Source organism: Octodon degus, unplaced genomic scaffold, assembly GCF_000260255.1.
Source record: "Octodon degus isolate 3935 unplaced genomic scaffold, OctDeg1.0 scaffold00184, whole genome shotgun sequence".
Taxonomy (NCBI): Eukaryota; Metazoa; Chordata; class Mammalia; order Rodentia; family Octodontidae; genus Octodon; species Octodon degus.
Window position 1 is genome coordinate 4,778,736 of NW_004524760.1, and position 11,284 is coordinate 4,790,019.

Genomic DNA, 11,284 nt, shown 5'->3' on the forward strand with positions numbered 1-11,284 from the left:
AAGACATTGTATGATATCTTCTCCTAGTATTAGAAACTTTAAAAAGTATATTTCCATTTTCTGTTGACTTTAAAAAAAAAAGGTTTGTACCTGTTATTTGCTTATTATTTCTTGCCTATATCTTGTAATATGAGAAACTGCTTTGACAGTAACAATATACAATGTACTAACCATTGTTACTCTCCTAAAATCTTGTTTTGAGATTTTGTATTATTGTTTTTATTTCTTTTATTTTAAAATAAAAATAACTGATGTCAAAAAAAAAGAAAAAGAAAAGAAATTTAAAGAGAAAAATAAAGTAAGAATTAAAAAAAAAATTAAACATTAACTGCTTCTTTCAAAATACCTGCAGAAATAGGCAGTACAATTATCCAAACTATCCTACATATATTCTTTCTTTTATCCTTTTCCTCATCCCAGTTTTCCCTTCCATTTGAACAAATTCTTTCCCTTTCACTGTATCTGTTGTACCTTCCAGATTATATTTACTCTTCCATGTTCTCACACTAGCGACACAATATGATATTTGCATGAGTCTCATTTATTTCACTTGCCAATACAATCTCTAGTTGCATCCATTTATCTACAAAAGCCTTGAATTTATCTTTTTATAGCTAAGTAATACTCCATTGTATAAAAATATATCTTTTTAATCCATTCCTCAGTTGATGGGCATTTGGGTTGTTTCCATGATTTAGCTATGACAAATTCTGCTGCTATAAACATGAGTAAAATATATCATTGTGGTATGATAATTTCAATTCTTTTAGAAAATACCTAGGAGGGGAATAGCTGACTTGAGTGCAATCTACAATCCTAGCTTTTTGAAGAATCTACATACTGACTTCCATAATGATTGTACCAGCCTGCACTCTCACCAACAGTGGAGAAGGGTTCCTTTTTCTCCACAGCCTCTCTAGCATTTGTTATTGGTCGACTTCTTGATGAAAGCCATTCTTTCTGGCATAAGATGGTATCTCAGTGTTGTTTTAATTTGCATTTCTTGAATGACCAATGATGTTGAGCAATTTTTAAAAATACATTTGTTTGCTATTTGTATCTCTGTGAAGTGCATATTCATCTCAGATGCCCACCTTTGGATTGGGTCTTTGAATTTTGGAGGCCTGATTTTTAGAAATTCTTTTATTTTTATTTTTATTTTTGGCAGAACCAGGGATTGAACTCAGGCCCTTGCGCTTGCCAGGGAAGCGCTTATTCCACTGAGCCATCTCCCTGCCCCCCCCCTTTTTTTTTGGAAGAACCGGGGATTGAACTCAGGTTCTTGCGCTTGCCAGGAAAGCACTTAGTCCACTGAGCCATCTCCCCAGCCCCTAGAAATTCTTTTTATGTTCTTGATAAGAGTCTTGTTGGAAGGACAGTCTACAATAATTTTTCCCAATTTGTTGGGGAATTCTCTGTTGGTGATGTGCAGAAACTTTTCAGAAAGGTGAGATTGCAATTGTTGATTCTTTGAAGTATTTCCCATGTTGTCTGATTTATGTTCATGAACTCTTTACCCCTATGTCCTTAAGATTTCTACCTAGTTTTTCCTCCAGAAGATTTAGTGTTTCAGTTTTAATATTTAAATCTTCGGTCTATTTTGACTATTATTTTGTGCATGGTGATAGGCATGGCTCTATTTTAAACCTTCAGCATGTGGAAAGCCAGTTTTCCCAGTGCCATTTATTGAAAAGTCTTCTTTCTACCAGTGAACATGTTTGACTCCTTTGTCAAAAATAAAGTGGCTGAATGTGTTTATAGTAGTCTCTGCATCCTCTAGTATGTCTTCAAGTCTGTTTTTTCCGTATCATGCTGATTTTGTCACAGTAGCTTTGTAGTATAATTTCAGGTCAGAGATTGTGATGCTTCCTGCCTTTTCTTTTTTGCCTAGGATTGCTTTTGCTATTGGGATCACTTTTTCAACAACAACTTTTTGAGTTCCCCATTATATCTACGTTGCCACAGTTACTTTCATTTTTATTGCATTTGGATAATGTACTGTATCTGCCTATGTCTTTATTTTATAATTTTGTTTTTATTTTAATGATTTATCTCTATTTTATTGTAAAAGTGTTGTAAACAATATTTTTTTCTAGGTGTAGCCTACTATCTCTGTTGACAGCAGAATTTACTACTTTTCTTGAGTGTGGGAACTCACTGGTATCTCCATGTATCTTGGAGAGAAACAGTGGCAGGAATAAGGAAAAGACAGACAAGAAGACAAGAGCTGGATCAGGTGGAAGCCTGTTTGCCTGACTGGCAAAGAACTTTCCCAGCAACAGTAGAGGTGTTTATATTTTTGCAAAGCCGGTATCAGGAGACACAAGGTTGCCTAGCAACTTATGGTCAAAATTGCCCAGGTAGGATGTTTTACTCAAGACTGAGGTAGCTGGACTGCTTTAGGCACTGAGGTTTTCTCCTGTCTTCACACATATGATCAATTTCCAGCTTCAGCCGCTCCTAACAGTTGAGTACAATGATTCATCTGATTTTATGCTTTCTACTTTATGTTTACTATTTAGCTTTGTTCTTCTTATTTTCTTTTTCCTAATCTCATTGGAGTAATAAAAGTTTTATTTATTGCATTCAACACCTTGTGTAATCCTTTTTTTCCTAAACAGGAATGTTTTAGTGTATTATTTATTTCTTTGTAGTGATCTCCGTATCACATCATTGTAATGTCTTTTAATAATTACATATGCAAGAACTTTTGCCAAACTTTTCCTATTTGAGATTTTTCTTCTGATTAATTTTAGATTTATTTAGAATGTTCCTTTGAATATTTTGTATCAGAAAGCAAGATACTCTGCTTTGATTCCTGAAAATGCCTGACTCTGTCCCTGACAGAGGACTGGTATTTTAGTTGCTATTCCTTGTATCACTTAGCTTTCATTAATACGGATAAGGAATTTTAATTTGCTTTATTCTTTCTCTGTAAATAGTCTATTCTTTCACATGTGCTTTAGGTTTAGTAGTATTTTAAGTTTTTAAACTCATCTTTAATGTTCAAGAATTTTCCTGGATTTGTTCACTGAGTTCCTGATTGTACATGCAATGTGAAGTTTGTGGGAAAGACTGACTAATGGCAGAGCCCTAGTTGTGTTGATGGTCAGAAGTGTGTGTTGCTTTCTAAGGACCCAGTGCTTATGCAGGTGTTTTGGGGATTGAAGTACCAAGATGGCTGGTAGAGAGGCATAGAGGGTAGCAATACAGGCATAGAGACCAGTAATGGGTTGGTTAACAGATAGCCAGAACCATCAGTGTAAAGTTACTACAAGTTCTGTGATCAGGGACTATGGGTTGATTAGTTTGGGGCAGTTGGGTAGCAGGACTTGGGGATTCATGATTCTGAGGCTTGAATGGGTTCTGGCAGTGGGTTCCCTTGTGCAGTAATTGACAGCCAGTGTAGACTGGTAAGTAGGAGAGAGGAGTTTGATGCCAGAAATAGTGATAACTTGAAGGCTTTGTGAAGTCAGTCAGAGGATGTCTGGCATAGTAATTACATTCTGTGTGAATAGCTAATTTTGTAAAAATGTAGTAGCTGATGTTACAGATTGCTGATGTGTTGCATGTGGGATATTTACTTTCCAAACATGAAATAGGTGTATCTCAAATCTGTAAAGAGAAGAAAACTGAAACACAGTCACCAGATTCCCATAACTAGAAGGTGGAAGAGCTGCAATTAGGATACACTTGAAGTTTGCTCTATGTCATATTTCCCTTCTGCTGCTATTCTCCATGTCACTGGATATAGCGAGCTTCCAACTGTCTCTCTGTGTACCCTTGGGAAGGAACCTGAAAGGCTCTTGTTCTATGGCACTGTTCTGCTTAGATATTTTGTGTCTCAACAGAACTCTAGGATCAGGCCTCTTGGCTGAGCCCAGGTCCGTTTTTCTGGCTCTAGCCCCACTGCTGCCAAGTAATACCACTGGTCTTGGGGTATTTACCCAACTTGGGGCTTTTGGAAAAATTGGAGTTTCAAGATACACAGAGGTTCTAAGAGACACACACATACACAGCATTTTTTGGATGTAGTATGTAAGTATGGGGACAGCGTCAGGTTAGATTCAGTTAGTTTAATAGATTTAGAGGTTTGTTCAAGTTCCTTTTTTTCAATCAACTTGTTTTTGATAAAACTGTTTCAGGTGGCATTGTGTATTTGTTTTGTGAAACATGTCTGGCCACCACTTTGTGATGTGAGCAACCATTGATGATCATTTCCAAGATTTACAATTTCATTAGGGTTGGAAAATGGATATGTGCTATTTCTACTGTTACTATGTTTAGGACATAAAGTAAGAGAAATTCCTTCAGGAAGATCGGGGTTACTGAAAGTCTCAAGCATACACAAAAGACAGCAGAAATGCTTTTTTTTTCTCAAGTTTATAAATTTCAAAAATGAAAACAACAACAACAACAATAATAATGTGGTTCTCTAACATTTTCTAGAAGTTCCATACACATTATTTTGAGCTGAGTGACAAATGCACAAATGTGGAACGTATGAAAAATGCAAGGGTCTGTGAGATAGCTCGGCAGACTAAGACTGAGTGTGACGGTGCATGCCTGTAATCCCAGCACTGGGGAGGTTGAAAATAGGAGGATCACTACAAGGCTGAGCTACATAGTAAGACCCTGTACCAAATACATAAAAAGAAAAAGAAAAAATGCATTAAGCTGTATACCTAATATTTATGTATTTCATAAAAGTTATTGTGCAATAAAAATTACCTAACCAAACATTTTGGTTATATTAAAAATGTGTTTAAGGGAAGTATATATAAAAATTCAAAGTAGAAATTAATTTTCAGAGTTAGGAGGAAAAACATTGGGGTGGATGGAGCTAAAATCAAGGGATACAATAGCCAGTATGGGAGCTTTGGTTGAACTGTTTCCAAGCAAAATAATAAGAATATGTGTTTTGAGAGTAATTGGGATGTTTTGAATATGAGCTGAATATGTAAATGATGTAAGAAAATTATTAATTTTCTGAGGCGTGATAATGATTTGTGGAGATTTAAGTGTCACATCTACAGCTTTCAAATTGTTCAACAATGAACTATTTAAATATAGACAAGGCAATATTTTACTTTCTCTTGGAAGAGGGTGGTTGAATTTGAGAATTAAACTGTTAAACAGATTATTGCAAAAACACATAAACTTGGGGGCTGGGGAGATGGCTCAGTGGAATAAGCACTTCTCTGGCAAGTGCAAGGGCCTGAGCTCAACCCCTGGTTCCGCCAAAAAAACAAACAAACAAACAAACAAACACATAAATTTTGTGACATGGGAACCCTCATAAGGAAATAAAGACAAAAGAAGTGAGAAACCATATATAATTTTATGTTAGGTTGAACAAAGACACGCATTTGTGAAAAAGTAACTAAGTTAGGTGGGGAGGCTCAAAGGAATGTAAAAACTATTGTTAGTAAGATCTGTTTATACTGTTTATATAAAATTTCCTAGGCTGTGTATCCCCATTGAAAAAATTTTCTTTTCTCCTGTTACAATGCAGGTGTCTTTTTGCATGGGACTTTTATCTATTTTGAGGAAAAAAATAGGATTAAGGGCCAACAGGATAGTTCAGGGGACTGAGTGCCTGCTTAGACAAGCTCAGGAACTGGGATTCAATCCCCAACACCACCTGCCACACTGGCCCTTCCCCCGGGTGCACTGAGCCAGCCACCGAGTGTGGGCTTGGTGGTGCACAACTGTAATCCCAGCGCTGGGGAGGCTGAAAATGAGGATCACTACAATTCCAAACTGCATAATGAGACCATGTACCAAATACATAAAAGAAAAAGGAAAAAAAAAAGAGGATTAGGAAAACAATTAGAATGTCCCTCTTGCATCTACTATTTTTCACATACTTCCATCTTACAATAATCTTGGGGGCAGGAGAGATGGCTCAGTGGAATAAGCGCTTCCCTGGCAAGCACAGGGGCCTGAGTTCAATACCCGGTTCTGCCACAAAAACAAAACAAAACAAACAAAAACTTTAGGCATATTTTGAAGTATGCATTCTTCCTCCCTTCACTCACATTTAAAATAAATAAATGAGTTTAGATGTGGTTATATGTATTTATGAAAGATTAAGCAAATATGGCAAAGTGCTAATTGTTGAAACCAGGTAGAGGATATCTATATATATGTTTCTTGTACTCCTTGTTTAGTCTTTATGTTAGAAATTTTTGTAAAAAAGGAGTGGGGGGGAGGGAATAGTTAGTAGTCAATTGGTGACTTGGCTTAGATCTTAAGGTTCATTAATTACTAACTGGAATCTGATCCACTTACTGTGTTATACCCGAGACAGAATTTCCACAAAAGTGTTAAGAGATACATCTGACAGAAAAGAATGAAAAAACTAGAAAACTCCCTTTTTTATCTTTCTTGTGAATATTGTCAGTCTTTGGACTTGCTACAGAAGCTTAGAATAAAGTTATTAGGATGAGATATTCTTTTAAAACAGGTTTTATTAACAAACAAAAACTAAACATTTAAATTATCTGTGTTACCTAAATATTATTTAACATGTTCATGTTTTTTTCCTGATAATGTTCTCTCTATGTATGCATAAATGCATTTGTGTATGCATATATATATACATATATGTGTGTGTATATTTGTATGTGTATGTACACACAAGTAAACATGACATGATGAAAGTGGAATCGTACCGTTTGCTGTGTCTTTTTGTTTTTACTTGATGTTTTGGTCTATTTTCCTACAATATTTATATTTAATAGAATATACCATCCTTTTTAGGTTTAAGCAATCCACAAAAGCATCAAAATGTTTTTCAACTTTTCTTTATTATTAGCTATGTTGTGCTAAAACTCCTGCTTTTAAAAAAATTTTTATTTAATTTATTTATTTTTGGCCTTTTTGAGACAGGGTTTCATTATGAAGTTCAGGCTGGCCTTGAGATCACTTTGTAGCTGAGGCTGGTGTTGAACTCACAGTGATCCTCCTGCCTCACCCTCCTAAGTACTGGGACTATAGGTATGTGCCACCATGCCCAGCTAAAACTCCTGGTTTTAAGTCTTTGTACAATATCAAATCATTTTTTAATGGTGTAGTTCTAAAAATAAGTTTTTGGGTCAGAGGTCCATAGGCACTGAATGGCAAACGTGTCTCTTGTGACTTCCTACTCTCAACTATACTTCTGCCTATCTGTTTTCTCAGATCTCTGTCCTTTTCCCAGAAGAGCCAAAAATGAACAAGTCCCTGGTGAGTTCTTATTTGTCTTACTTTTTGCTTGATTTTGTTTTCTTACTAGATTTTAGGAGGCATTCAATACTCCATATAGTAAGATGGATAAGTATAGATAAATAAAAATTAAGAACAGAGAAAATGAAGAAAACTGAAACCCCAAATCAGTTTTATACTATTGACGTGAGTCCTGTGGTTTCACACTGTTATAAACTGAACTAGTCAGTTATCTCTGACTTTTTGGCAATAATGGAAATTGGATACATAGTGTATATTGTTAACAAATACCTTATTTCATCAGTGATACCAATTTTTCATCCCTGATTGAAAACAATTTTAATAGATCTTCCAGTGGTGGGGGAATATCTTCAACAGCAGCCCCATGCAAGTGGCTAACAGGTTTTCCCTGTCTCTTGTAGAGTAGTATTTCTCACACTTTACTTGCATGTGAATTCACAATTTGACACGGATCAAACTCAGGACCCTGTGCTTGCCAAGCAGGTACTTATACTGCTGATCTTAGTCTTGTTTCCATTAATTCCTACACTGATGTGTATAATTTTCTTCCTTGTATAAGCTTTGGATTTAGCTTGTTCTTATTTTCCTAGAAGTTTGAGGCTCAACATTAGGTTATTTATTTGAGCTTGTTTTTCTGATGTGGGAATTTACCACTATCAACTTTGTAGGACTGTTTTCATATAATTACTGGTATGTCACATTTCCATTATTATTTAATTGTAGAAACTGTCTAATTTCATTTTTCTTTTCTTTATTTTTTTGTATTTGGTACAGGGTCTTACTATGCAGCTCAAACTTGTAGTGATCATTCTGTTTTCAGCCTCCCCAGTGATGGGATTACAGGCGTGCGCTACCATGCCCAGACTCAGTGGTCCGCTCAGTGCACCCAGAGAAGGGGCCAGCATGGCATGTGATGCCAGGGATTGAACCCCTGTTCCTGTGCTTGCCTAAGCAAGTGCCTAGTCTGCTGAGCTATCTTGATAGCCCATCCTGTTTATTTTCATCAGTGACCCATTGGTTGTTGAGGAGGGTATTGCTTAATTTCCATGTGTTTATATGGTTTTTTTCCCCATTTATTTCCAGTTTCATTGCACTATGATGTGAAAATATGCACGAGATAATTTCACTTTCTCAGCATTTATTTAAGTATGTTGTATGGCGTAGTATGGATCTATTTTGGAGAAAGTGCCATGTGCTGCTTAGAAGAATGTGTATTCTGCTGTTGGGTAGGACACTATAGATACCTACGAAGTCTGTTCAAAGGTTTGGCTTAGTTCTGATAGTTCTGATATTTCTTCCTTGATTTTTTTGTCGAGTTAATCTTTCTATTTGTGACAAGGGTGTGTTGAGGTTTAACATTAAAACTGTTAGTGTTTATTTTTTTCTCCTATCCATTAGTATTTGTTTTATATAGTTGAAACACCAGTTTTTGAGACATATATATTTATGATTGTTATCTCTTCCTCTTGGATTGGTACCTTAACAAATATGTAGTGACCTTCTTTGTTTCTTCTGATCAATCTTGGTTCGAAATTTACTTTCTCTGGAAATAGAAAATCTACTGGGTTTGCCATTTTGTCTGAGTTCCTGTTGCATGGAGTATTGTGTGCTCTTTTTTTTTTTTTCTTTTTCTTTTTCTGTTTGTTTTTCTTTTTCTTTTAGGTTTTTTGAAACAGGGTTTCTCTGTGTAGCTTCAGCTGGCTCAAACTCGCTGTGTAGTCCAAGCTAAGTTTGAACTAGCAGTGATCCTCCTGCTTCAGTCTCCTGGGTACTGTGACTACAGATGCGTGCCACCACACTCAGGTGGAATATTATCTTCTAATCTTTGATTTTCAATCTATGAATTTCTTTTAGCATTAAATGTGTTTCTTTTATGCAGCATATTGTTGAATTCTTTTTTTGCTTTCTATTTAAATATTTGCCCTGCCAAGTGGATTCCTAGTACTGGAATTGGTAACTTCGTTGTCTCTTTCTAGAATATCCTTAAAAATGTTTTGGAATTCTAGTTTTGTGTTCATGAATTTCTTCAGGTGGGCCAGGGAAATAGCTCAGTAGCACGGTACCTGCCTGGCAAGTGCAATGTCCTGAGTGTGATTCCCAATACCCCAAAACGCCAAATAAATAAATAAAAATAAAACAAACAAAAAAAATTTCAGGGATTCTGCATCTGATCTGAAAATATTTTATTTATCCATTAATTTCAAAAGATAATTTTGCAATTTTGCAAGGTATAGCAGTCTGGCTTGGAGGTTGTTTTCTTTTAGGGCGTGAAATACTTCACTCCAAGCTCTCCTTGACTTAATGGTTTGTATTGTGAAGTCTGCTGTGATTCTGACAGTTTTCCTTTATAGGTGACTTGTTTCTTTTCTCTAACAGCTTTTACTGTTCAGTTCTTGTGCTGAATTTCTGGAATCTTGATTTTTATATACCTTGCTGCAGTTTTTGTTTTGTTTTGTTTTGATGATAGCTAATTGGAGCTCTATATCCCTCACTTAACTCTGTGTCGAATTATTTTTTTCCTGCCATGGAAATTTTCTGCCATGATGTCTGTGAACATACTCTTTTTTAAACATCATTTTTGCTGTCTCTTGCTCTTTTATTGACTCTAATCAATCTTATGTATGTCTTTTTTTACATCATCTAGCAGCTGCTGGCTTTATTTTTCATGTTCCTTTGGTATTTTTAAGAAATCTTTCTTTTCATGATCTCTAACCTTCTGTCCTCACATTGACTCATTCTGCTGTTTATACTTTCAGTGGAATTTTTAATTTCCCACTATCTGTTTGAATCTGTTTCATAGATTTCATTTCTTTCCTATATTGAGGACTCGTGTGTTCCTTGATTTTCCTGAGATCATCTATTTCTTTTATCTGCATCTGCTCCAGAGTCATTAAACATATCTTTCATTATGGTCACCATCTCTGTAGTTATCTGAGAAATTATTTTTGATGTGATTTTTTTTCCTACAGCCTTGTTCATTTGCTTTGTACATGCCATAGTTAACACTATACAAAGTCTAAGCAGGTGGCCTTTGGATTGTTTCACCTTCTAGCCCCCTGGTTTGTTTTTGGTGAGTCGTTCATTCAGTGTTCCATCTTGTTTAAAAATCTTCTCATTATCTTTTCTTCTTTTTTCAGATTAATGTCTGCATTGATGCTAGTAAATTTACTATAGGGAGTAGCTTTATTGCTAGCATTTAGAATCCTTAGGAAATGGCTGCTTAGCAGAGCTGTCTTCCATTTCTGTTGCAAAGGCCTATCTCTTCGATTTTATTGACAATGAGAGGTTGCTGCCTAGTTGGCTCAGCCTCTGTTTTTTTGACACTGCCTTTAACATTTTTTTTACCCTTAGGTAATCCCAGTCTTGGTATACTGGGAAGAACAATTATATCACTTTCGCTATAGTGGTACAATAAGCAATAATAATAGCATCAAACACAACCTAAAAATGATGAACTAAGGTAATTATTGATTTGCCATCTGTAACCATACGAACTAGATTTGTGGTTATATAACAAAATCTAAAATGAAACTGAAAATTGTATGCAATAAATAATTTTTCAATATAACAATTTTATCCTCAGGGGAGAAAATTTAAAAGTGGTTAGAGGATGATAGAGAAATAGAAGGAATAGAAGGACAGACTAGAAGCAAAGCTGGAGGAGAAAGTAGGATCACACAAACTTTGTGAACGTTGGGAAGAAAGAAGGGAAAGAAAAAGATGAAATGAAAAGAACAGAATGTAGCTCAATGGACTAAGTATCTGCTTAGGCAAATGCAGGGACCACATGCTGGCACCACATGCCATGGCAGCCCTGCCCCTGGGCATACTGCACTGGATAGGGAGGCTAAAAACAGGAGGATCCTGCTTCTAATGTCATATCAATTACTGTCTGTACTGTCTCAAGTAAATTTGTTTTTTAAAAAAAGTAATAAATGAAAACAAGAGACAAGAAAAAAAATTTCATAGGACTGTCCTGCTACAATGCTGTATATGGTTAGATTTCTAAATTTCTGTGTAAAAATATGTAATTGTTTATTTTTTAAAATATTTG

General features: G+C 35.6%; 1 protein-coding gene across 4 annotated transcripts in view; it reads left to right on the top strand.

The window, feature by feature from the left end:
• The window catches only part of Znf484 (zinc finger protein 484), a 38,938-nt gene that overhangs the window by 7,485 nt on the left and 20,169 nt on the right, over positions 1-11,284 (top strand). For 3 of the 4 annotated variants that reach the window (XM_023703943.1, XM_023703939.1, XM_023703941.1), the window contains exon 2: positions 7,186-7,230. In XM_023703943.1, the coding sequence (XP_023559711.1) occupies positions 7,186-7,230 (45 nt within the window). Of the gene's footprint in view, positions 1-6,977; positions 7,003-7,185; positions 7,231-11,284 lie in introns of those variants that run through there. The other variant, XM_023703940.1, reaches the window with a different exon arrangement.